The sequence below is a fragment of the Rhinoderma darwinii genome, chromosome 3 (genome assembly GCF_050947455.1).
Source record: "Rhinoderma darwinii isolate aRhiDar2 chromosome 3, aRhiDar2.hap1, whole genome shotgun sequence".
NCBI lineage: Eukaryota > Metazoa > Chordata > Amphibia > Anura > Rhinodermatidae > Rhinoderma > Rhinoderma darwinii.
In genome coordinates this window covers 15,005,508-15,032,424 of record NC_134689.1, presented here as the reverse complement: position 1 = coordinate 15,032,424, position 26,917 = coordinate 15,005,508, and the positions used below count along the sequence as shown (strand labels likewise).

At 44.2% G+C, this 26,917-nt stretch overlaps 1 protein-coding gene across 2 annotated transcripts; it reads left to right on the top strand.

The window, feature by feature from the left end:
• MATR3 (matrin 3) lies at positions 1-26,917 on the top strand. 2 transcript variants are annotated; one of them, XM_075856002.1, is made up of 15 exons: positions 1-139; positions 9,300-10,212; positions 11,769-11,830; positions 12,857-12,883; positions 14,546-14,691; positions 16,918-16,964; positions 17,190-17,324; positions 17,464-17,589; positions 18,723-18,878; positions 18,991-19,122; positions 20,515-20,552; positions 22,274-22,697; positions 23,150-23,516; positions 23,704-23,825; positions 24,634-26,917. In XM_075856002.1, exons 2-15 carry the CDS (start codon positions 9,415-9,417, stop codon positions 24,673-24,675), a joined length of 2,622 nt encoding a protein of 873 aa, XP_075712117.1. In that variant the 5' UTR covers positions 1-139; positions 9,300-9,414; the 3' UTR covers positions 24,676-26,917. The 2 variants fall into 2 exon arrangements, with proteins under 2 accessions (XP_075712117.1, XP_075712118.1); XM_075856003.1 differs by lacking the exon at positions 9,300-10,212 and having other exon boundaries at positions 4-139.

Here is a 26,917-nt window from a genome sequence, read left to right as displayed (position 1 = left end):
AAGGCGTGACCCTTAAACCGGAACCGGAAGCTGTGAATCCAAGCTTTCTGCCGGTCACGTCTCCGGAGCTGCGCATTTGCAGCGTGTGTGGTGAAGCGGTGGCCATTGTGTGCGGGAAGCGGAGCGGGACACGACACCGGTAAGAGAGAATCTTCGTGTTCACCGTGTAATGTGTGTGGTGACGTAGTGTCTTCTGAGGAGAATGGTGGCGCCATTTTGCGACGTCTGTGTGGAGATCTCCCCTCCGGCTCTGTAATGGAGGCCCGGGCCGCGCGTCCGTCTTGTATTTACGATGTTCCTCACTTGTATGTCTTTTCCTTTTATATACTCAGAGCCTCATCTCGCATTTATTTAGCATTTTGTAAGATCTGTATTAATAAAGAGAAATTCTCAGATTTGATAAATTAACTGGTTCGTGTCCGGGCTATTTGGATCCTTCAGGATCAGACACCGTTTGGCCCTTTTTAGCACCCGTTAAACGGCTATAACTTCCATTTGTTGGGCTAGCGACGTGATTTTTTTCTGTTTTTTTTCCGTAGACAATGCAGGTTTCGTATTTTATATTTTTTTCATTTTTATACACACCCTTTTTGCTATTTTAGGCTTAAAGTTTGAAAATCATAGTAAAAAAAATAAGCTTTTTTTTTACATTTTAGCAAATTTTTTTTTCTGGTAATGATAAGTCTTACCCTAAAATAGACCTTTTATTTGTGATCGTCATTGTCTCCTGTAAATTTTAACATGTCTATCTTAATTCTGCCTCAAAATTCCGTTTGGGATTTTGAGGCAGATTTTGTCCTTCCTGCACGTCATTTGCCGCGATTTTCGCTCGCGCCCATTGAGTGCTCCGGGCAAAAAACTCAGCGAAATACGCTCTCTCTGCCTCCCATTGAGGTCAATGGGAGGTCAGAGGCGTAAATGCGTGAAGATAGAGCATGTCCCTTTCTCCCGCGAGGCGGTTTTACCGCTCGCAGGAGAAAATCGCCCTCGCCTCCCATTGAAATCAGTGAGGGGCATTTTCGGCCGGTTTTTGAAGAGTTTTGCGGAGCGGTTTCTGCGCCAAAAAGCTCAGTGTGAACAGGGCCTTAGGGTAAATTGGCTCAGGGCTTGCGTTATGACAATGATCACCGTGACCAATAGAGGCAGGGCCGCTGCCTCTATTCATATCCGCGGTGCTCATTGAGCGCTGTGTAGAAGAGATCAGAGAAGATGGAAGCAGTGAAAGCTGCTACTATCCTCTCCCCAGGGTCCCCGGCAGTCACTGACAGCCGGAGACCCGACATTCAGCTGCAGGATCGCTCGGGCAGCAAGCTAAAACCCGTGCCGTAAATAGTCTCTGGCGCGGGTTTTAATGACCCTGACCGCCGGCCGTAAATACACAGCCAGCGGTCGGGAGCTGGTGAAGAAAATAATTAATTCCTGCTCATAAGGTAATAACCTGAGAATTTCTCGAAGCTCCTCATTGCAAATGCAGATGATGTCATCACTAGTGACATCACATACTGCCATGTAGTCACGTGACCCCAATCTGTAACCACTTTGGCGCTATACACGCTTCTAAAACCATTAGTTGGAGGTTCCCCCTTCCCAGGGCATGTGGACCGTTGAGGGGATGCCCATCTGTAACCCATATTTTAGTCACTAATGTATGTCTGACATGAAGGCCGCACGCACACATGGATGTTTTTTTGTGGAAATTGAGTGAATTGGTGTCACCTCTGGGTCTTGCACCTACGTGGAGAACTGGGGGCACCCTGCCCAGTCAGGGGGAGAATAAGTGGCCTCGTATGTTTGCAGTGCTCTCCATTCGCTTCTATGGGAGTTAGAAGCGTGCTCGGCTGTTTCTGTAACACCCCCCCCCCCCCCCCCATAGATGTTGGCGAGTGGCACATTTACACTGCCACCTCTTTACCTAGGCTATGTTCACGCGCTAAACAAAAAACTGCTTTAAAATATGGAGCGGTTTTCAACGTAAAACCGCTTCTGATTTTCAGCCGTTTTTTGATGCATTTTTTTACGGCTGTTTTGCTATTGACCCAATGAAAAACTGCTCCAAAAACGGCTCAAGAGCTGACGGGCTCTCTTTATGGGGCGTTTTTTTCAAACGGGTGCGTAGAAATCGCCCCGTCAGCACGAAATGCTGTTTTTTCCGTTTAAGTTAATGGGCAGATGTTTGGAGGCGTTCAGCTTCTGTATTTTCAGCTGTTTTTCGGGGCGTTTACGGCCGTGTGGACATACCCTTATTTTCCATATGGATACAGCAAACATCTCACCGGGCAGGATGGGGATCAGATGACCACCGCTCTCCATCTATGGCATATTCCATAAATGTCTGAGGTGGGGATACTCCTTTTAAGGGGTTGTTCCAGAATTGACTATTACCTATACACAGGATGGGTGATAATTGTCCGATCGCTGGGACCCGCAGCTATTGTGAGAATGGGGGTCTTCATCGCTGAACCCCTCACAGTTAGGGGGACATTGAATGCCAGTCTGTAGTAATGGGGGGGGGGGGGGGCTTGTGGACCCCTGTTCACATGATCAGTGGTGCAGTCCCTAGTGATCAATTGACATCCTGTGGGTGCTGATTGTTGATTCTGGGAATACCCCTTTGAGGGTATGTTCACACGTTGTGGTTTCAGGCGTGTTTTGCGGCGTAAGTGCCTCAAAATAGGCCTGAATAAACCGTACCTAAACCACTACAAGCATCTGCCTATTTAATTCAATGGGAGAAACGGCGTTTCGTTCAGACGGGGCGTTTTTTCAATCCACCGGTTAAAAAAAACTGCATAAGGAGTGTGTCACTGCCCGAGCTGTTTTTTGGAGCTACTTTTCATTGTCAATGGAAAAATGGCTCCAAAAACGCTTTAAAAAAAGAAAATGTTTTCAGCTTCAAAAATGGCTGAGTGGTTGTAATTTTCAGCTGTTTTTGATCTTGACTCTTAGTATTGTACCACATGAATGTGCTCAGAGCGTGCTGCACAACACCCCCATGCTCTGTCTTCAGTGCCGGCCCCGCAGCTCATTAGTGCAGCGCTGGTCGCATCACCTCATGCTGACCGCATGCGCACACTTAGGCCTTATTCACACAAACGTGTCTGTTTTGCACGCGCAAAAAAGCTGCGTTTTGTGCGTGCAACAGTTCATGCTTTTATGTTTCCCTTCACTCCTTTAACAACTGTAGCGCGAATAACGCGCATCACCCGGAAGTGCTTCCATGTGCCGTGCGCGATTTGAACGCACCCATTGACTTCAATGGGTGCGTGCTGCGCAAAACATGGGCAATTATAGGACAGGACGTGAGTTTTTTACACAGCAGACACGCTGCGTGAAAATCACTGACAGTCTGAACGTCCCCATAGCCATACATAGGTCCGTGCGTATCACGGACGTAATATACGTTTGTGTGAATAAGGCCTTATTGTCAGGAGTGGGGCAGTGGCTGTGTTACACCGCCGAAGCCCCGATCTAATGGCGGAGATCAGTGGTTTCTATTCCCCTGAATGCTGCGATCAAAGCTGACTGCATCATTCAAGTGGAAAATGAGAAGGGGGGTTCCCCTTTGATCGCATCACAGGGAATCCCTGTGACACAATTGAGGGACATACCATATATGGGCAGACAGCTCGGGGTCCATTGAAGGACCCCAGGTCTGTCTGACTGTATTTCCTGTTAGTACTGATACTTGGGTATGTCCTTTCAGTAAGCAGGCTAATGTACTGGTATATAGACGTATGCCAGTATATAAGTTTAAAACGAAAAAAGTAACAAAAAAATAAACATTAAAATCTCAATACATAAAATATACACACATTTGGTATCGTCGCGACCGTAATAAATTGCACAACAAATTTATAGCATCACTTATGTTTACGCTTTAAAAAAATAAGTCTGCTTTTCACTTATTGATGTGAGGCACGAGATGTGATGAATTTTGAACCTCCACGTGCCTCACATTAATAGTAATTAACCCCATCATGTACCTCACACATTAACCCAATGTTGTCCATTATGACTGAGGAACATGATTGGGTTAATTACTATGAATGTGAGGCACGCGAAGGTCAAAATTCTTCACACCTCGCGCCTCACTTCAGAAAATGGAAGAGTTTTTTTTATAATGTTGGTAAAGTATAGTTTTGGTATCGAGTATCGCAATACTACACAAAGTATTGGTATCGAAGTCCAAATTCTGGTATCTTGACAACCCTAAAGGGAACCTGTCACCAGCATTTCACCTATTGAACTCCTCACCCCTCGCTGGCCGCTGCTCTCAAATTGTCATTGGCGTTATCCCCTCTCCTAAACGCCTCCTCTGACCGTAAATATCGGTCCGCAACCAATTTGCGCCTTTTATTTTAATAATCCGCCACTCTTTTGTTCCGCTTCTTATGCCCACTCCCCACTGAAAACTATAAGCGGTCAATGAAAAGTATGTAGGCGGTTAATCAGAAAGACTTGAGGAATGAAGATATGACTGTTTTTTTCATTAGCATATGGTGCAGGAACTCAAACTGACAACTAAAGGTACAGAGCCCACTGAAGATAATTATAGGTTACATGAAAATGATTTTTCACCCACTACCACCAGGTATTGCTGGTTTATTAGGTGAAATGCTGGTGACCGGTTCCCTTTAAAGTGTAACTAAACGTTCAACAAACATCTGACATGTCATAGTGACGTGTCAGAAGTTTTGATTGGTAGTGGTCCGAGCACTGAGACCCCCAGCAATCGCTCAAACGAAGCTGCAGAATCGCTTGTGTGAACACTAAGCCGCTTAGTTTCTGTTTGGCTTTATCTGGATACCGCTACATTGATTTCCGGAAAAAGGCGAACCGAAACTAAGAGGCTCACACGGGCGCTTTTGCCGCCTCATTTTAGTGATTGGTGCTCAGTGCTCGGACCCCCACCAATCAAAACTTCTGACACGTCACTATGACATCTCAGAAGTTTGAACGTTAAGTTACATTTTAAAGAGAATCTGTTACTACTTCGGACATGTCTATTTTAGTAAATGTACAATATAACAAATCTGGAACATATGTTTTCTTAAAACTCTGCATTGTGCCGTCCCCTGTTATTCCTCCTAGAAATTTATGAATAAATTAACTGGCTTGTCAAAAGAGCATGTCCTTAGTTTCACTCTGACCACGGATTGGACATGGTCAGTCTATGTAGGGTCACACCCAGGTGTCAATTTATTCCTATATTACTAGGAGGAGTAACGGAGGAATGGACAAGATAAACGAGAAGGAGAAAGGAATGGATCCAGCGCTGAGACCAGGTAGGTTAGTTTAAAATCGGAAACTTCTTCCAAGATTTATTTTGCAAGTAACAAAAAAGGGAGCGAGTTAAAAAATAGACAAGCGGTGTTCCTTCTGGATACGGTGGCTAGTAGAAGGGAATAGGCTGGTGCCTACGCGTTTCAGACGCGATCTGCGTCCTTAGGAAGCCATGGCTAAGGACGCAGATCGCGTCTGAAACGCGTAGGCACCCGCCTATTCCCTTCTACTAGCCACCGTATCCAGAAGGAACACCGCTTGTCTATTTTTTAACTCACTCCCTTTTTTGTTACTTGCAAAAAAAATCTTGGAAGAAGTTTCCGATTTTAAACTAACCTACCTGGTCTCAGCGCTGGATCCATTCCCTTCTCCTCGTTCATTTACTGCGTGTGCCGACACGAGCGCTACTGACAGTGGGACGGCTATGTTCAGGTGAGCTGGAGGATCCCTTCTATTGTCTAATGGACAAGATAGTTATCTAATAAAAAAAATAATGATGCTATTGATTCACGGGGAATACAATTTTATGGTAAAACAGTCATGTCAGGAGAGGTGACCTGTTCTCAGCTTTTATTTCAGGTTTATGACTTGACATTTCTGGTTCATTCAATGAAATGTCACTACAGAGATGTCTGATACCTGTTGTCACCTCCTGACTTGCAGCATCCAGTTGCTCAGTACATCCCGTATCCCGTGTTGGAGCAATATTAATGCCTGAGATGGGATGCAGTATTGACAAGCAATCACCCATCGATGCCCTAACTCTTAAGCTGGAACATTTTACCTTTTTACTGTTATGTTGTGATCCATTTCTTCCGTGTCCTTGAGTTTTGAGGAATAATTTGGGTTTAATGTAAAAAAAAAAAAGAGCGACTGTCAACGCTTGCCATAAGTTCTCTCTTCCTTGATCCGGTTTCACGTAGCCGTCTTAAGGCTATGTTCACACGGGGTCTTTTGCCGAGTTTTTTGACGCGGAAACCGCGTCGCAAAACTCGGCAGAAACGGCCCGAGAACGCCTCCCATTGATTTCAATGGGAGGCGTCGGCGTCTTTTTCCCGCGAGCAGTAAAACTGCCTCGCGGGAAAAAGAAGCGACATGCCCTATCTTCGGGCGCTTCCGCCTCCGACCTCCCATTGACTTCAATGGGAGGCAGGAGAAAGCGTGTTTTCTGCCCGCGGCGCTCAATGGCCGCGGGCGAAAAACGGCGCGATCATTGCTATTCACACGGAGTATTTTGGGGGAGGAATATCTGCCTCAAAATTCCGTTTGGAGCTTTGAGGCAGATATTCCTCCCCCAAAATACTCCGTGTGAACATAGCCTAAGGGTTAATAGACTGTGACTGCTCTTTTTTATCTTCTCCTTTCTCCCTATTTGCGTTTGATCGTGAAGGAACATGGGGGGGGGAGCGCAGTTTAGATTTTTATATATTTTTTTCCCTCGGTGTTGAAGTAGCAGAAACCTTATTGTGCCCTAGTGTCAACAGGGATGTCCTAATACTGAAATTTGGCGCAAGAGTCAAAACCATATCACGTGTATGTAGTGCTACGGTAAGACATGTGACTCGATCATATATATCCGTTTTAGGGTTTTCTGTGACTGCCGGAACCCATTTATCATGGTTATATTACCTTGCTGTGAGTTGCTTTGACTGTTTTTTAACCCATATGGAAAAGAAATGGACAAGCACAGAGATCCTGGCCTCAGACTGGTGTCATATGCCGGATAACCCTGTTTCTGACCCATCCAATACTTGTTGACAACAGCACCCATGTCCAGTATGATTTAAAGTTTTCGTCAAAACACCCTAGCAGCAATGTTTCGGCCTATAAAGACAGTAAGAACTCGGTACGGCCTTTTTGCAAGCATGCTTGACAGTCTTAAGTCGTAACGATCACACCGATATCACACCGGATATGTGTGCGGTCATCCACGAGACTGCGTGTATTTCACCCAAGTCTTGTTCATGGCTGGACAATTCCCGGGAGCCTTAAATGTCACGTGTGGGCAAGTTTTTTTTATATTTTTTTTGCTTCAGTTTCTGTAAATTGTCTTTTTGGAATGATCTAACCAGCTCCTAAACTTTACTTTCAGGACCGTGGTAAAACGAGACCAACTTCTTCTGTATCTCACATCAAGAGCCTTTTTTTTTCTTTTTTTTTTTTCACTCTCAAAATCACATGAGTTTTATACGTTCAGCCAAGCAGGTCTCACAAATTTCGGAGGGAGCCATAACCCCTTCCACAAGGCGGCAGTATTTTATTCACCCCTTGCTTTTATTCCTCTGCCATCTTCACCCCATCTAACAATGACCCTGTTATAATGGTACCCTTCCTTTCCCAGAACTGTCCCCAGACTTAATCCAAATCTTGTCCCTGTAAGAAGGGGCTTCAGGCTGATAGTCGGAGCAATGTTATCATGGAGAATGCTTCATACCTGGCAACAAGCTGGTGGTGGTCTTCTTCATTCAACTACCCTACTCCACTATCACCAGTGAGATCACTGTTTCAGCCCGTGAACATGTGTAAGATACTTAATATGGAGCCTAGACTGAAACTTGGATTATGTATGCTCTCCAGTCTACATTGCCTCCTGTATGTGATTGGAGGCCCCACTTGAACCCCCCCCACGCACACACTGCTTTATATGAGGGGAAGTCAGAAAAAAGGTTCCCTGGTTTGTGCAAATACATCAGGCTAGAAGTGACACATCTAACACTGTCACCATCTAGTAACTGGTAGCGGAGACTTTGTAATGCTTAGGCCACATGTTGATACACCCAGTTTAGCATTGGCAAATTATGACGTCTGAGTTCTTAATAAAATTGTTCTTGATCTTGAAGACATGTATGGTCCTATAGACATTGCAATTGAGCATTTTCACATAGGAATTAGACTAAAGCTGGCCATACACTACAGATTTTAGATGGCTAAAAAAGCCAATTTGGAAAATTTTTCTGCCAACATTCAGCAGACAGATGCCGACCGAATTTAGACATCTGTGAAAAAGTTGATCTGCCGTGTTGGATTATTTGGTCATTAGTCTTGCAAAGTCAAATGACCGATCAACCGATCTGCATCCTATCATTAGAAGACCAGATCAAGGCAGAGATCTTCAATTTGTTAACCTCTTGCGTTGTCATCTAGACTGACAACCTACGTAGACCAACCATGATCGAGTCATCGAGAAAACGGCTGTGTAAAATCACTGTAGTACGGCCAGCTTTACTCTTTGCGTCTGGCGTAGTCACAAATTTAGTTCCTTGGTCTATCGTTTATACAGGCCGTTACGTTAGGAAAATAGACCAGACGTGTGTTTACGGGGTAAGCAATTCAGTGTAAAATTATAGTATAGATGGTATATACACTAGGGAACCTTACTTTTTGACTTCCCCCTCCATATTTCGGAAGAGTTCTTGTATCATGTTCCCACGCTTTACCGCATATCCTTGTCGAGCGTGTGGGAACATCTTTACCAGGTGCCGGTGGAAAACGATTGATATGGAGATTTAGCAATTTTAGTTTCCAGTATGTCGGTCCATTTCAAAGTTGTTGACCCGGTATCCTGTTCACCTTATGAGAATGCATTGGTCCAAACTTTGTCCCATTTCACTCTGTCGATCTTGCCTTGGTTCCTCTATGATATATAGATTTTTATTAGATAATTTTTTTTCGGGTCGTCCTTTCAACCTGGTATGACCCCAGAATATCATATTAGATCACACTTCAAGTGTCCACGTTCTAATATATGCAAGCTTCCTTTATGTAATGACTCCAATATAAAAAAGTTGAGTATTACCAGACTCATGTATGTTTCTGTAGACCTGTCTCTTCCCTCCATCTTCCCTCCTGTTCACTGTCTACTTAGCAGCACTTCTGCTGTTGCTGGATCCTTACATTTTATTGTCATTCATGGGACTGTGTACATTAGAAATGTTAATTTTAGTCCAGTTTTTTTTTTTGTTCAGATTGTATCCAGATTACTGTGTTGCTGACTATAATTACTTGTTTTTCTACAGAATTGTGTGCCGTCTTTCTACTTAACGAAGATACTTCAGTCTTCCTCATATCCACATTCTCAAGGTTCAATATCCTTGTTACGGGACGTTCTCGTTTTTTGATTTCCTTCTTATCATGAACCAGGGCAATAGAGCGAACATGTCGAAGTCCTTTTCTCATTCATCTTTAGGCAGAGATTTGATGAACTTCAGTTCTGGCTCGAAATTAAGTCAGCAAGGCTCTCGTGGCTTTCTGTCTGGTTCCTCCTCCCAAAACTTGCCATCCATTTTTAGTATTGGTAACAGAGCTCCTCCTCCTCCACCTCCTCCTCCCTTATCTTCTCAACATAGGGGAGACCCCGGTCAGGCCAATAAGATCTTGGCCAGCTTTGGTCTGTCCTCTAGGGACTTGGATGAATTAAGTCGCTATCCTGAGGAGAAGATTACTCCTGAAAGTTTACCACAGCTTATTCAGCAAATTAAGAGGAGGAGGTCAGAAGACATGGCTATGTTAAGTTACAGAGAGAGAGTTCCTCGAGAGCCGTTGAGAGTGTCTAGCAATGAATGGGATGATGATGTAAGACCCTTCAGAAGAGAGAGTTTAGTTGATCGCCCATCCGGTCTCGACCACGTGGTCGATTATGACCATGGGAGCCGCACTCGAGCACCAGCTTATCGCGACAGACTGGATTTAGACGAGCGCTTAAGAGATCGGGAAAGGTTTCGAGATGACCGTTTCTTATCCGATACTCCTTTCCGTAAGCTTAGTACCGACTACGAGCCCATGGCCTACAGCCAACCACAAGAACGATCTGTCTTTGAAAAGACCAGAGGAATGCCGTCCGTTAGAAACATTGACGATTTCCACGGACTATCGCCAAAAGATTTTCCCCATCAATGTTCCCTCTGTGATATACTAATTCATACTTTGAAGGTGAGTTCCTGCCTCAATAGAAGTCATGATAGATCTTATGCTTTGGGTTGACTCAGACCTTAAACACTTTAATTTTTCCACTTTTCATAGAAATTGTGTTCTGCCCAAGTGAGCAATATTCATACTTGGTCTTTGAAATTACATTTTTGTCCCACCATTCCCGTTTTCCTTCTAATGGCATTTCCTCTTGAGTCTTATCGGCATTGGCCAATTGCATACCGTCCAGCGTTGTGCTATATACAAGTGTTTAATTGTTCCAAAATATTTGACATTTCTTTGGATCCCAATCTCTTACGGAAATAATGTAATCCATTCCTTTTTCAAGCCATATACTTTATTCTAAACTAGATCGCATGGGCTATACAAGTCTCCTACCTGAGGAGGAAGGTACAAAGCCCGGGAACTGGGCCACACCTATATCCTAGTACATAGTCGTCGGTTGGGGTGGTCCCTAGGCAGGTTCCCTGCGATATTAATGTAATGTGACCAGGGCGAAATGGTAATTGATGGCCTTGGTGAAGAACCTAAGCAACTAGGACGGAACTTCTCTAAGGTGATTTCGGCCAATGTTAGATGCCCTATGGATTAAAGGGAAGATGTTAAAATAATTTCGGGGAGGTGGTGATGCGATGGGGTATTGTTTGAAGATCCATTCTGAGCTTTTGCCCTTGGCTATGCAATCTGCTCATTGTGTTATCTCCCACGTCACTCACTTTAAACTTTTATTTTTCTTCCTTTCCGACTGGAGTCTCTCGAAATCTGATACTTGACATTGACCCAAGAATTGCCTCTGTCATAATTTCTTAAGTGTTTCAGCGAAAATGGAAGCCTACTCTGTATAGTTCTCATTTTACACAAGGACATTTTGTTACAAAAAGATTCCATTTTGAAGGACTCTTTGCCCGGCTGGCAGGTTGGTGTCCTATGACTAACGTTCTGCAAACGCTTTAGCCATTTTTTTCTCGTTTGGCACCAAAATATCTAACATTGTGAGCTCGATCATCTTTCCTTGCAGCAGATTTTATAGAGTAAGCTTCACTAAACAAGATGTCTTCTATTCAATGTTTTAAGAGTAGAGGAGCGAATTTTGCACTGAACTTTCTGTTATTGAACCGTATTTTTTTCACTTAAAGGGGTTTTCCTATCTTGGACAGTCATGGTGAGTCCACAGGTTAAGTCTAGGACTCCTACTTATTGGGTGGGGAGGTGGAGTGGTTGCATTTAGCCACAGATTAAATGGAGAGTCTATAGGAGCTACAGATAGAGCCAAGCAACCTTGTGCGGCCACCTCGCCACTCAGTCTGCGGCTGGATGCAACTCCTTTACCTGGCCGAACAGGGACCCCTGTTCTTCTGATAAGGGAGGCCCCCACCTATCAGACATGTATGACATCCTGTGGCCAATCGAGGCTAAAGAGTGGGTTTTTTATTTGGCCTCCATTGTCTTTTACAGTTCTGTAAATAGAAGAGTGAATTGGTGTAAACGTCTCAAATCCTCTTATCTTTTTGAGTTCTTATAATACTTGTACCGTGATTCTAATAATTTTTCTTCCATAGGGCTGGAGTGAGCATTGTAATGGCCGAACTCATAGAAGGCACCGACTGCTGCTTATGGAAGTGTATGTGAAGTATCTTAATTGTGTTTGTTTCATGATGGAAAATCTATTGCCGAAAGGCATGGATGAAAATAATCTAATATCGTCATTTGTAGGAAATATTTTCACTCCCCACAATTTTATCCATGAATAATGGAGAATAATTTCACCAGTTTTTCAAGCTCTAGGCACCATAGACAAGAACGCGACGTAGGTGAACTACATCTTTGTAGTGAATGCTGTGATATGCCGCTCTTTTATTATCTTAATCATTTTTATCAACTTCATGATTGAATTATGCAGCCTTATTATTTCGGTCACATTATAGGAAGCAAACGGAGCCACATTAAAAATCAATGGGGTTCGTCGGTTCTGTTATTAAAGAGTAACTGAACTTTCGCTAAACTTTAGACTTATCCGACATTTTGATCGGGTGCCGAGACCCCACCATCACTGAAACAAAGGGGCAGTAGCGCTTAGCCAAGTTCTCTGCACCTTGGGCTGGGATCAGCTCTTCATAATAGAAGTCACAATACTAATGTGAACAAAGCCATTGTGGCTGCTTGTACTCGGGGAGCTTAGTCACATGATGTCATTACAGGTTGTACAGTAATAAAGATATGACAGGATAGGTGGTATTTGATCACTGGGACCCCCATTGATCACGAGCGCTAGGTCTTGAGCCCCCTGTTCCTCACTGTACTCTCCTGCCCCCTTGCAGTAAAGAAGACATGGAAGGGAGTGGTGGTCAAGCCGGAGCGCTGCTGCTGCATTCAAAGTCTGTGTATGACCGAAACAGCAGAGGGCAGCACTTGGCTGCTTCCATCAGTCCTGTAGATATTGAATAGAGTGGCGGCTGTTTTCTCAAGCTTCACACTGGTGAGCAGGAACAGGGGGTGCGGGACACCTGTTAAAAAAACAAAAAAGCTCAGACCGCTAGAAATAGTTTAGAAATTATATTAGCACAGAATATTGTTCCAAACAAACGGCATAGCGTTAGATCAGATATATACTGTATCGTTTCACTTTTCTTTTTTTCTTTTAATCTAGTTATCCAGATTGGAATGGACATGGAATGTAAGTATAACATGAACTTCTTAGAAAGTGTTTCAGGAATTGGGCCCCATGCACACTACCGTATATTTCGTCCGTAATTATGGTCTAATTACGGACTCGTTCATTTCTATGGCCGACTGCCACTGTCCGATATATTTACAGGAAGGTGTCCGTGTTGTAGAAAGGCTCCGCAAAAGATGACATCCTTTTTTTATGGACCTTGCTCCCATACTTTATATGGGAGCACGGCCTGCAAATGCAGGTGGGTGTCAGCGGCCGGACGTACCCATAATTTGGGCCTTAGATTGTGTTTTTGTGGGTTTTTTTGTTTTTTTTCATGAAGGCACCTTGCACACGTCCATAGATTACTGATCCGTTTTTACGCATGGATGAAGTCCTTTATAGTCATACGTAAATCATCCGCATGTACGGTCCGTAATGCTTCTGTATTTACGGATAAGCAAAAAAAAAAAGCGGAGGAATCTTGGGTAATCCCCTGACGTCGCACAGCAACACGTTCGTAATTACGGAAGCGCCCATAGACTTCTATGGGGAGTCCGTGCCGTAATTACCGATACGAAAAGGACATGTTCTATCATTTCTATGGCATGGACACCCATCCATAAAAATACGGAAAGGTGTCCGTAGCCCATAGAAATTAATGGGTCCGTAATTACGGATGCACAATACGGTCGTGTGCATGGGGCCTTACACATAAGCACTGCATTATGCCCCATTCACCATTGTTCGCCCACTGCAGATTTATAATAACAATATGGGTGTGATAATCTTCTATCTGTAAGACTTAACATATGGACCGCATTGTCTATTGGTCTACAATCCTGTCAAGTAGTGATCTTACAACTTTAGACATTTACTTCCTACGGCTGACATTACTTGGCCGCTTTGTATAAATGTATAGTTCACTGCTATGGAAACGGAGTACATTAGAAAATATTTCATACATTATGATAGCTGTGTAATCATATGCAGCATATTATCATGAAACGTCCTCTGGGCTATTATATCAAATGACCAAGAATATAATAATAAAATAAATTGCTGTTTGGTTAGAAGTGCTGTATCAGTCTTAGGGTATGTTCACACGCACTAATTACGGACGTAATTGGGGCGTTTTTGCCCCGAATTACGTCCGAAAATAGCGCTGACAAACATCTGCCCATTGAAAGCACAAGGCGTATATTTACGCGCCGCTGTCAAATGACGGCGCGTAAATAGACGCCCGCATCAAAGAAGTGACCTGTCACTACTTTGGCCGTAATTGGAGCCGTTATTCATTGACTCCAATGCATAGCAGCGCCAATTACGTCCGTAATGGACGCGGCGTTCAAGCGCCTGCACATGCAGTTACGGCTGAAATTACGGGGATGTTTTCAGGCTGAAACATCCCCGTAATTTCAGCCGTTACGGAGGCCCTCGTGTGAACATACCCTTAGGACTCTGTTACAAGTCGGCTTTATTAATGAGGAGAGCGCTCTCCCCGCCCCATTGACTGACGGCCACTGTGTATCTGCCTGCGTACACAGCGGCCATCAATCGTTGACTTTCTGCATCTGCTGGTAATTTTGTTCTTGTGTGGTTTGTTTGTTTTTTTGGGTCTTTTCTAATCCTCTTGCCTTTAGTATTTGTAATGGGCCACAGAATAATGATTTATATTTTCAGGGGGGACTCGACAATGGTACACCAATCTACAAATCCTGCACCAGGAATATTGGGACCACCTCCTCCACCACCACCACCGCCACGATCACTTTTGCCAATGGGAGGTGGACCCGAAGGAAGACGTGGAAACCAAAGGGTTCACCTAGGTGTGTGTCTTGATTGAGTTAACTGTTCTATAAAGAGATCTGAATTCCTTTGAACCAATACTCCTCATAGACAAGTGCTTGAAGCACTCAGGACCACCCAGTGATTTCTCTTTTAGTCTTTCCCTCTTCTGCTATTTGTTGCCTTATTTTGCCCATTGTCTGTTTTTGTGTATTTACTGTCCCCTTTTAAGCCAGTTTCAGATGCCATAAGGCCACTTATGACAGTACCGAGCCTCACGTGATTGCCATAAAACTCGTTAGGGGTTCAGAACACCGTTAAAATGCAGACGTACTGTGGCTGTCTGAGAATGTCCTTAAAGGGGTGGTCCACCTTCTGATAACCTATCCACCGCACCGGATAGGCCATTAGTATATCACTGGTGCAGGTCCAACACCGGGACCCCTCACCGATAAGCCGCTCCTGCGGGCACCGGATGTTATGGTACATAATGTTATGTACGGAGCCGGAAGCAGTTGGCTCTGTACATAACATAGCGACCGTGCTGCAGTACGGCAGGTCCAATCCTATTCACTTGAACAGTACTGCAGCTCCGCCGCTATTCTGTGGCCGGAGCCAACTGCTTCCGGCATGTACATCCGGTGCACTGAGGCACCGGACCAGCAGATCTGTGTTGGACCCCCGCAGATCATGTACTAATGACCTATCCGGTGGATAGGTCAGGAGTTGGAAAGACTTATTTTTATTTTAGAATCTCCTGAACAGTAAGGCCTCATGCACACGACCGTAAAAACTCCCGTTATTACGGGTCGTAATCACGACCCGTAATAACGGGCTCATAGACTTCTATTGGCGACGGGTGCCTTCCCGTTTTCTCACGGGAAGGTGCCCGTGCCGTTGAAAAAGATAGAACATGTCCTATTTCAGGCCGTAATAACGGCACGGACAGTCCATAGAAGTCTATGGAGCTCTCGTAATAACGGGTGGCTACATGTGTGCACCCGTCATTACGGCAGCGTTGCTAAGCGACGTCAGTAAATAGTCACTGTCCAGGGAGCTGAAAGAGTTAACTGATCGGCAGTAACTCTTTCAGCACCCTGGACAGTGACTACCGATCAGTATAAACCTGTAAAAAATAAAAATAAAAGACGTTCATACTTACCGACAACTTCCTGCTTCCTCCAGTCCGGTCTCCCGCCCGTTGCCTTGGTGACGCGTCCCTCTCGACATCCGGCCCGACGTCCTGGATGACGTTTCAGGCCATGTGATCGCTGCAGCCAATCACAGGTCAATCACAGGCTGCAGCGGTCACATGGACTGCCGCGTCATCCAGGGATGTCGGGCTGGATGTGAAGAGAGGGACGCGTCACCAAGACAACGGCCGGGTAAGTATGAATTTCTTTAACTTTTATTACAGAAAAGGCTGTCCCTTCTCTCTATCCTGCACTGATCGAGAGAAGGGGCTGCCGATTAGTGCAGTGCTATTTTGCCGCCAAAAACGTGCTCGTAAATACGGGTGGAATACGTGTGACACCGGACCCATATTTACCATAACAGGTTCGTAAATACTGGTGCAAAACGGGTGGAATACGTGTGACACCGGACCCGTATTTACGCCAGTATTTACGGGTGGGAAAAAATACGGTCGTGTGCATGAGGCCTAAGGCTATGTTCACACGGAGTATTTTGGGGGAGGAATATCTGCCTCAAAATTCCGTTTGGAACTTTGAGGCAGATATTCCTCTCCCTGCATGCCGATTTTCGCGGCAATTATCGCGCCGTTTTTCGCCCGCGGCCATTGAGCGCCGCGGGCATAAAACAGCGAGATATACGCTTTCTCCTGCCTCCCATTGAAATCAATGGGAGGTCGGAGGCGGAAGCGCCCGAAGATAGGGCATGTCGCTTCTTTTTCCCGCGAGGCAGTTTTACTGCTCGCGGGAAAAAGACGCCGACGCCTCCCATTGAAATCAATGGGAGGCGTTCTCGGGCCGTTTCTGCCGAGTTTTGCGACGCGGTTTCCGTGTCAAAAAACTCGGCAAAATACCCCGTGTGAACATAGCCTGTTCAACCAAGTATGGTGTGTACATCCGGCGTATAAAACCAGTCATGTCTATAGACTTCTATGGACTGGATGTATGCCAAAAGCTTACTCTCTTTATGGTGTTCACCAAACATGGTGTGAACAGAGCCTTTAAAGCAATTTAATTTATATGTTCATAAGTTATTTTGAAGCAAAAAAAATTAAATGTAATTTTTGGGGGTTTTAGGAATGGATGATCGTGGACCTGGACCAAGACACGTTCAGAGGAGACCGGTATGTACGACTTCAATGTTTGGTGTTATCAGGGGCTTGTTGAATGTTTTGTAAGGCACTTCTTTGCCAATAAATGTATTGTAGAGCATTCTAATGAAGGTGTAGAAATCGCCGACTCCCTGGTTTTATTCCAGCAGCCTTTACATATAGCATTAGGGCTGTTCTCCCTACATTCAGGGGATACGTCAAAACTATTTTTTGCTGAATGTTTTTATATCCCAACAGGCCAAGCAGGGCACCGGGAGAGTTGTTCATATTATAAACTTTGAGCGAGGGAAGAATCTGAAGAACCATCTTTTAAAGGTTGCCGAGCCTTTTGGAGTGATAACCAACCATTTAATTTTAAACAAAATGAATGAGGTATGTATTGCTGAGCCGGGAAAAGCCGCTACTACCCTTATACATCTTGCATGTTTCACGATGTGCATTGTACTCTGAGAGCGTCACTGAACACAATGACTATGTACTGAAGCTATTTTTTTTATTTTTTTCTCCCAAGGCGTTCATTGAAATGTCTACTGCAGAAGATGCTCTGGCTGTAGTGGATTATTACAGCACAAACCAAGCTATTGTCATGGGAAAGCCGGTTAGCGTCCACATGTCTCAAAAATATAAGCGTATAAAGGTAAGTTGTTAGTCTTCTCAAAGACAAAATCTCTGTACTGGTCTGTCAGCAGAAGTAGCTTTCTTGCTGACTAAGCTTTGTCGCCTCACCTCACATGTCTGTTTTAGTAAATACTTGCGTTCGCCAAGAAAAAAACAAAGCAGCACCTCTTTCTTATAAGGGTGCAGTGACACGTGGCATATTTGACACCTTGTATTTCCACAGCGTAAAATTCCCCTGTGGAAAACTTTACAATGTATGCCTATTTTTTTCCCATAGGGTTACATTGTACCGTTTTCCACAGCGTATGTTTACACTGCGGAAATAAAAGGCAAATATATCACATGTATTTTGGCCGAACCTGTCAATTTCGGCAGGAAGGCCCGACCATCTAATGTGTATGATGGTGTCTTGGCTTTTCCCCGACTGCTTTCTTCCTGTTGAAAGCACATTCATGCTCAGCCGAGCATCTATGTGTAGAGGGGAGTAGATCGGAATGGCTGTCTCAAATATATGGCCAGCTTAACTCTGCATTGTTCCATTCCTCAAATTTTGCCTGAAATGTGAATTCATTGACATGTTTGTTCTACCAGTTCCTTTGTTAATAGGGTGTGTCCGCTCTGAGTACCTACACACTCGAAGGCCAGATTCACACGACAGAGCGCAAAACTCGGATGTTAAAAAAGCTGTCTTTCACGTCAGAGTTGCACCCGTACCAGTTTTCGCAGATCCCCATAGATTTGAGTATCGAGTGGTCCGTGAAAACTGATGAAGATAGGACGTGTTCTATTTTTCAACACCCTTCACATGGTCGGTTAAAACAACGGCCATGTGAACGGCCCCATTGAAATTCATGCATCCGTGTGACCGCCATTTTAACGGCCGTCACACGGACGTATACTACGGTCATCTGAATTCGGCCTAACACTGTCCAGTTGTAGCGGATTATGTGTAGGGACACCTTATTGAGGGGAATGGTAACACCCAGTTGTCATTTTATTCATACATTTCCAAGAGTATTAACAGAGGAACAGCACCGTGCTGAGCTTAGAAAAGATGGTCCAGTATTTGATAAAACTGTCCTGTTTTAAGGAAACTGGAACACTGACTTTCAAGTATGCAATTGTTAAAATATTTTGCTTTATTCCCTGTAGAAAGCAGAGTTGAGGATGGAACCGAAACCTGACGCTGGCCGTGTTGTGCATCTTAGTAAACTGCCCAATTTTGGCTACACGGATGCTGCACTCCTTAAACTTGCTGAGACCTATGGGAAAGTGAGAACCTATATTCTAATGAGAGTGAGGAATCAGGTAAGTCGATTGTGACATAACAATAAGGGAAATGTTGGTGGCGACAGTCATGCTGGTGTTTTTAGCCTGATCTTCTAAGATATTAATGTGTTTGTGATTGCTTTTATTTTAGGCTTTTATTGAAATGGAGAAGGCGGACGAAGCTCAGAACATGGTAAAGCGCTGTGCGAAAATCCCTCTACTGTTCCTAGGAAGGACTGTGAAAGTAGATTTGTCTGAAAGATACAAGAAGCTTGTTTTAAAGGTAAGCATTGCAATGTTGCTGAAATGGTCATACCTAATAGTCTATCATGGGGCAGAGGAACGTAATAAGGTTTCTTGCCCTAGGCCACTCTGAACGGCGAGCCGCTAGAAATGTATTTCAATTAAATTCCTACATCAATGGGACCAAATAGGTTCCGCATAATCTAAAAATTCTGGATATTTGAATTGTCCCGCAAAATATCAAATCACAGAAAAGAAACTAAGGGCAGGCTCAATCACCAGCTCACAGCCGGATGCAGAATAGCACAATGCTACATGGGAGAAGGATACACAGATGCAAAATACTGATCGTCAACCGCACTTGCACCTACTGTCCATGAGGGGGGTGGGTGCTTAGTATTATCAATCCGCACAGACAAAGCATATACAAGGGAGCCAGTCACATGTTTACGTGTAGTGCACCATGTCAGCTTGCAGCCTGTTAATCATGCCCATACTATTAGGTTACGCAGGCTGCCCAGCATTATCTAGGTGCACCCAACATCTGATCTTTTAAAGTAAATATGTCCCTTTTTCTGTGTTTTACGGAATTTGAAAAGAAAAAAGCCACAAAAGGTGTTCATGGCTTTTAAAGGGGTCCAGGACATGTAAAAATAAATGGCTACAGGCAGGGCATGGGCTAAAATTAGTAAACAAGTTATACTCTCCTACTAACTCCCCCCACTTCTGCTCCTGTGGTCTCTACCGTTCTGTTTACCTCTACAGGAAGTGATTACGTCCTGTTCTGCTGCAGCCAATCGCTGGCCTCAGGGATGGTGTGCTGTTTTTGCCAGCATAATCGCTGAGGCCAGTGATTGGCTGCAGCTGAGCGGGACATCACTACTTGTAAAAGTTTAGACCGGCAGGAGCAGTGACTCTGGAATGGTGTGGGAATTTACAACGGGAGTATCCGTAGTTTTTTTATTTTGGTCCATACACTTGCTGCGTGTGTTTTGCATGTCCTGGACAACCCCTTAAGGGTTGGGAATGTTAAAGCCTGGCATCTACCTCACCCATAGCCATGCACACGGGTTCCAGAAGCAGACCTATGTGGCAGGGTGTCGCTACTTGCGCTGTGGTGGGAACATTTTTGACCAGGTACTACAGAGCCACTATTATGTTAGGCAAGAACAAAGTCCCTGATGACCCCTGTCATCTTCCTGTCACAGGCAGAGATGGTGACAAAAAAAGTCTGCTAAACTATTTCTTATAGCTGAGCATCCTGGGGAACTAGACGCTAAATGGGTGTCCTCTTTGCCATCTCGATCCAGGTCTTGACCTCATGCACACCGCCGTTCCTGTAATCACGGCCTGAAATTGCGAGCACGGCCGACGGCTGCATTTTCGTTCTTTTTGAAGTATTTTATTCATTTGACCCTTTTTATCCTCTCAGATACCAAACAAACTTATGGAACAAAAAGAAAAGAGCCGGTAAGTGTTTGTTCCACTGTCATGTATTTGATCTGGAGCCATCTGCTTAGATGACATTCTTGCTTGTTTCTGATTCTGTGTTGTCCCTTCTTAATCTGCGATTTACTATGAGACTTCTGCCGTTACCAAATAAATTTAAAGGGAACTTGTGGGATTTGGACTAGTCTTCTGTAACTTGTCTTGTTACTTCCAGCTGCCTCCTTCCCGGCCAAATCCTTCGTTTTGAGATTAAAATAGGACAAAGATTGCTAAAATATTGTCCTGTTTGGAGGAAGGAATCCTTGCCTAAGATTTTCTCTTAGTGTTCCTGTCACTGCACATAAGGTTTTAATGGAAAAATCATTCGCCCATGAAGATTTTTCTAAATGCATGTAATTAAAAGAAATGTAAAAATGCCTCCTGTGCAAGGTGTTCTTTCATCATGCAAACATCCTGACTTCCTGGTTAGGTGATTCCCATCATCCCTCTTGACTTTCCACAACTCCTCCCAGTAGCAAACAGTCTCAGAACGCAAGATTTTGCATACTGTCTAAAAAGAGCGTTCTACCGTAATTAAAGGGGTTGTCCACTACTGGACAACTGACGACCTATCTACCGGATAGGTCATCAGTATGTTATCCGTGTGGGTCCGACACCCGTACCCCCCCACCGTTAAGATGCTCTGGCTGCCTCCGCCCACCGGATGCAGTTGTCTCTGGCCACTGAATAGCAACAGAGCTGCAATTCGTCCACTATGCTATGTACAGAGCCAACTGCTTCCGGCTCCGTACATCGCATAATGGACCATAACATCCAGTGCTCGGAGGCAGCTGGAGCGGCTTAACTGCGGGGTCTGGGTGTCGGACCTGCACCGATGGTATACCGGTGGATAGGTCATCGGTTGTTCAGTAGTGGACAAACCATCAATTTTCTGCTCTATTAATACAGTAGATAAAGCTTTTGAACATAATGCGAGTTCTTGCGATAACCAACAAGACCTCTCGTCCTGAAACTATGCTGCTGGGGGGAAAACGCAGGAGAAGTCAAGAATCTCCTAACCGGGACGCTCAGGAACCGACTCCTGCAGGATGTCAAATTTGCATAATGAAAGCATTTCTTGTATAGAGGTATTTTTTAAATTGGCTTTAATTGCATGCGTTTAGAAATTTAGTTTATAATAAAACAGCAGGTACCCTATGTATGGTGATAGGTCCTCTTGTTGGCCATAGGTATGGTATAGTTCCTGTCTCGCCGCTTTCTATGCACTGAGGGAGATAAGCAGCTGCCAAGACCACTATAATGCCGTCTTCAACTCTTCCGTGTAAAGCCAAAGAAGCAGACAGGAGCCGAAGATGCAGTGTATTTTAATGGGCTACTTGGCAGATTATCTCAAGAGAATGGTGGGGTTTTCAGGACCCTGAATCCCACAGATTAAATCTACTGTTAACTTCTGATATGTCAGAGACCTTTCTGAAACTGAAGGAACAATAATGCTGGGTAATAAGACTTGCTGCATGCAGCTGCCACTAGAGGGAGCTTTCTGCATAGAGATTTCTTATAGCGTTCAATTGAAGTTGTATAAATCACTATTCAGTTAGCTGCCCCTAGTGGCAGAATATAATAGTTTTATTGAGGTGGTCACGTCTCAATTACATGGTCACCCATTCATTTCTCTGTAGTGGGATGGTCAGCAGTTGTTGGTTACTGTTTTATTGAATGTTTGTTTTTGTTTTTTTTAATAGGAAGAGAGCTCATTCTCCGGACCGCAAAGTAGGTGGCAAGGAGAAGCAGTTAAAGACAGAGGTCGATGTGATTACTGAAAGTGGTGATGGAGAGAGTCCGGCTGCATCTGCTGAAGTCACCACTGATGACACTGTTCAGACATCAGAGGAGACCGATCAAAAGGATATAGTGACTGATTCTTGTGAACCAGAGCTTATGGAGGAGGAGGAGGAGGAGGGGGGAGGAGGAGAAGGTGGAGAAGAAGGAGAAGAAGCAGAGGAAGAGGAAGCTGCTGCTCTCCTAGAAACTAGTAGCTCTGTGGCTGATGATGAAGTACTAGACACAAATGAAGAGGAAGCAGATGATGTGGGAGAAGCTCAATCTGAGGCGCAGGAGCCAGACTCTTCAGCTCCCTCTGGAAATCTCACTGAGGAAAAACCGAAGGTACACGAGTGATGTACTGTAGTATGTGTCTTAAAGGGGTTTTCCCATCTTGAACATTTATGGCATATTCACAGGATTTGCCATAAATATTCAATAGATGCGGGTACCACTCCTTGACCCTGTCTTACCTTGCCTGGCTACTGCCGATTCAAGACCTCTGCCTGACTTGGTGGTCTGTGGCATTGAAACAGCATTTCTCACTGAGCTACACTGTTCCTGTAATTCACATTTACTACTATTGGAGTTATCGCTAAAAATCAGCGTAGCTCGACTGTTTCTGTACTCCGACCACCTAGTCAGACAATTACTGGGGAGCAGCAGGAGCTTGGGAATGGGGTCAGGGGTGTAGAAAGGTGCGGGTACCAGAGATGGGAACCGCATTTATGGCATATCCTGGGTGCCTAGATTTTAGATACAACATAGTGAATTAATATTGTCATGTTTGTTTTTAGGGAGCACCCAAGTTTCCTGGGAACATAGATGGTTTTGTTACTCTTGATGAGATTGGTGATGAGGAGGATTCGGAAACCTCGAAGGTGAAAGCCTCTACTGTAGGAATGTCTGCAGAACAGACAAAGAAAATGGACAGCAGTTCAGTCATGGCTAGCACAAGTGTGGAAGAAACCGAGCAAGAGAATGAAGCGGAGCAAGAAAATGAAGCCGAGCAAGAAGAGGCAGCAAATGAGGAGCCCTGCCAAACACCCATAACCCCAAAATCTGAAACCGATCAGGCCAGTGAAAGTGCCGCTGAAACAAACAACGTAGAAGAATTATCTGATGATTATACTCTTGGCCCGTTTCAGCCCAATAATCCTGTTGGTAAGTTTATGAACAGAATCTTTCAAGATTAAGGCCTTATATTCACATAGTCCCTGAGGTTCTGTACTATGCAGCCAAGTTAGAGATTTTCTTAAAGTAATGCTCCTCATTGACTTCCCATCACCAGTTTGAAAGTGGTTGTCCTGTAGGCTCCTCATTTATTAACCTCTGTTCTTAATTCTTTAAGGAGTGGATTTTGTGGTTCCCAAGACTGGCTTCTACTGCAAGCTGTGCTCATTGTTCTATACCAATGAAGACGTGGCCAAGATTACGCATTGCAGTACCTTGCCTCACTACCAGAAACTGAAGGTTAGTATTGTTTCTTAGTCTTTTCAAACACCCAATGTCGCCGCCTTGTTTCTGCATGTCAATGCTCCCGTGTACAAAGTCCTTGCAGGAGAAGCGGTTTCTTAGTTTGGTTTGGGGAGAACGTTGACCTCAATCCTATGTGGAACAGTTTGAGATGTAATAAGCAATCCAGTCCCCAGCATCACTGCCCAACTTTACTATGTATGACCCTGAGGGAGAAATCGTTGATTTTGAAATTGTCCTTGAATAAAGAAATACTTACACGGCCTGGTTAATTCCCTACCCCTGATGGCAGCGCTATATGAAGAGCGATCATTTTCTATGTCTTTCTGCAATTTCACTAGTGCTCTTGAGTGTGAACTCCTGCAGCCAGATTCCAAAAAATGGCAAAAACTTCCCAGAAGTTTAATAGGTTAATAGAGCAGCAAATGGAACATGGGGCACTCCATATAGGCTTCCGTGGTTTTGGTAAATGGCATGTTTTTGAAATGCAGTTTCCTTAAGGACTGGTTGACATTTGCATTAAGGACCTCCGTCGCAGATATGGCCGAAAATTCCGGAAACGATAGCGCAGTATGCTCCAGTAAAACCAGACACCCGACGGACCCTATGAAAGTCAATGGGTTCCGTCGGATGCCGGCGGTGTCTGGTGCAAAGGAACCGGCGCTTCCATGTATTCCCTTGTGCTGCTCCTGTGACCGAGCTGAGCAGAATGGCACGTGCATGTGTGTACCCAGCCTAAATAAAATGTGTCCAAAATGAGAATTGTCCATAATTTTATTTTATTTTTTTTATCTCTTTCTCCTAGAAACTTTACAACAAGTTGGCAAAGAATCAAGAGAAAAACTAGAAGCCGCAAAAGAAACTTGTTTAATTTGTTCTGTTAATTTTTCAACATGAAAAGCTAGGGCTTCATGGCAATCCATCAAATAGTATCCGGCCAGCAATGTCTTTTGGTATCTTAACTGCATTAGTTTTAAGGGTAAAGCCACACTGAGCAGCACTGACCCATCCGCGATGCGGCCAACAACCGCACCGGCCAACAACCGCATCGGCACAAAGCCTGGCGTGGCTGTCAAATAGACTGTTAATGGCTGCGCATCATTGCGGGTAAAACTGCTCATTACATACAAAATCGTGCAGCCATAAAGGGTGTATTAATGGCCGCGTGATTTTGCAGATAAAGGGCCGTTTCACCCGCAATAACGCGTGGCCACTAACAGGCTATTTGACAGCTATGCCGAACATAGTGCCGGTGCGGTTGTTGGCCGCATCCCTGCCAGGTCAGTGCCGCTCTGTGTGGCCTTACCCTTAATGTTCTAGACCTACATTGGTATCCGATGCATAGTGGCATCTTGCTGTAGTCACCATCAGAACTTTTTAGATCCATGGGTTGTCACGTCATTGTGGCAAGATACGGATGTTGTTGGAAAGCCTTGGCATGCAGCACTAGCTAAATGTTTCTATGTTTTTATTATTATTAACTGCACTTGGTCTGGGTTGTGTTTGTGTTTTTTTTACTTTTTTTTTGTGTTCTAAAGACCAATTGATTTCTTTTGATTCTTTGATCAAAATAAAGCTTGTTCTTTGTAAAAAAAAATGTTTGTGTTACAGGAAAGTCAAGGGGGTTTCTCAAATGTGTGGTCCACACTCTAAATGTGCGAAACCTCATGTAGCGATTTACAAGAACCCATATATCTGCAATGCAGAGATTTGTTTCATTGTCAGATTCACCGGTAATATCCAACTTTTTTATTTTAAAGCAGAACTACATAGAGATCCAGGTCTTATCCCTTTTTAGTGTTTGGAAACTTGACGGAAAAAAATGTACATATAATTTATTCCGGTCTTGAATTATCGAAGTTTACTGCAAGAAGGATCTTTTGCCTGTGTCCCCATGACAACACTTCCCGTTACTGTACTCTGGCACTTATGTGTTTTATCTCGGTTACACTGGCCATTCGGCAACCAGATTTTTCTAGACAAAGGAAAGATGGATTCTTATTTGGTGTAAAGCAAGGCAGAAAGTGTTATCATGGGGATGTAACAGAAGACCGACTCCGCAGGAGGCTAAGCACTCGAGACTGGAGTAAGCAAATTAAATTTTTTATTTTTTTTGTCTTCATAAACATCACCACTTTTGTTTATTGGCTGCGTCGGGTATTGCTGCCCATTTCCAGTGACCCTAATTGCAGTATTACATGCATCCCATGGGCAAAAGTGGCGCCTTTTTTTTTTTTTTTTTGCTAGTCCCTGTGGTCGTTCCCCTTTAAAGGTGGAATCTCCAGTAAATATTCTGTTGCCTAACAAATGCAAATACATCTTGGTATGTTCTGTAGATCTTTAGGCTGCACGTAGTGGGAACGGGCGTTTTTATGTTTCGATTCTGTATTTCCAATTAGAAAATGCAGTAAACCAGACACTTTGAGCAATGATCAGTATTCACGTGGCACCGAACTGTAGTTTTGTCTCTTCCCCCCCCCCTTAAAGTTAAATCAATTGTTAATGAGATATTGTAAGGTTGAGGTTAGTTAAGGGTTAAAGGGGTTTTACAGTCAGGGGTGTTTATGACTTATCCACAGGACATGTCAGGTGCTGAGTCCAGAGGTGGGACCTGCATCTATCTCTAGGACGGGGCCCCGTTGAACTGCTCTGCGCTTCAGCTGACACGTGTGATTTCGGACCATCAAGACTAACCGCATTGCTCGCTGAGCTACACGGTCCATCACATTGGACTTACAGAAACCGCGTGCTACTCTTTTCTTCATGGCCGGGAATCGCACGCTTCAGCCACAACACACAGCAGTAGAACGGGCTTTAGGGGGCCCCGTTCTAGAGATTAGACCTATCGTCTGTGGCAAAAACCCTTTAAGGTTGCCTGATGTCTAGAAACTTCAAATCTAAAGCAAACTTTTGTAAGATATATTTTTTATTTTTGTTTTCTTACCACCCTATGCCAAACGTCCAGATTTCTGTAAACAGTGTTGACTTTACTGTGGGGTTTAGCGTTCCTGTTGTCATGCTTGGAATTTAGATGAATCTTTATGTATTCATTTAGGAGGCGTTCTAAATAAACAAACTGTTGTATTTTA

What these genes read in the sequence shown, in the direction of transcription:
- MATR3 (XM_075856002.1), top strand. Translation starts at nt 9,415, where the DNA reads ATGAACCAGGGCAATAGAGCGAACATGTCGAAGTCCTTTTCTCATTCA. An exon ending in TACTAATTCATACTTTGAAG is followed by an intron (nt 10,213 to 11,768) that starts GTGAGTTCCTGC and finishes TTTCTTCCATAG; the next exon opens with GGCTGGAGTGAGCATTGTAA. An exon ending in GAACAAAAAGAAAAGAGCCG is followed by an intron (nt 20,553 to 22,273) that starts GTAAGTGTTTGT and finishes TTTTTTTAATAG; the next exon opens with GAAGAGAGCTCATTCTCCGG.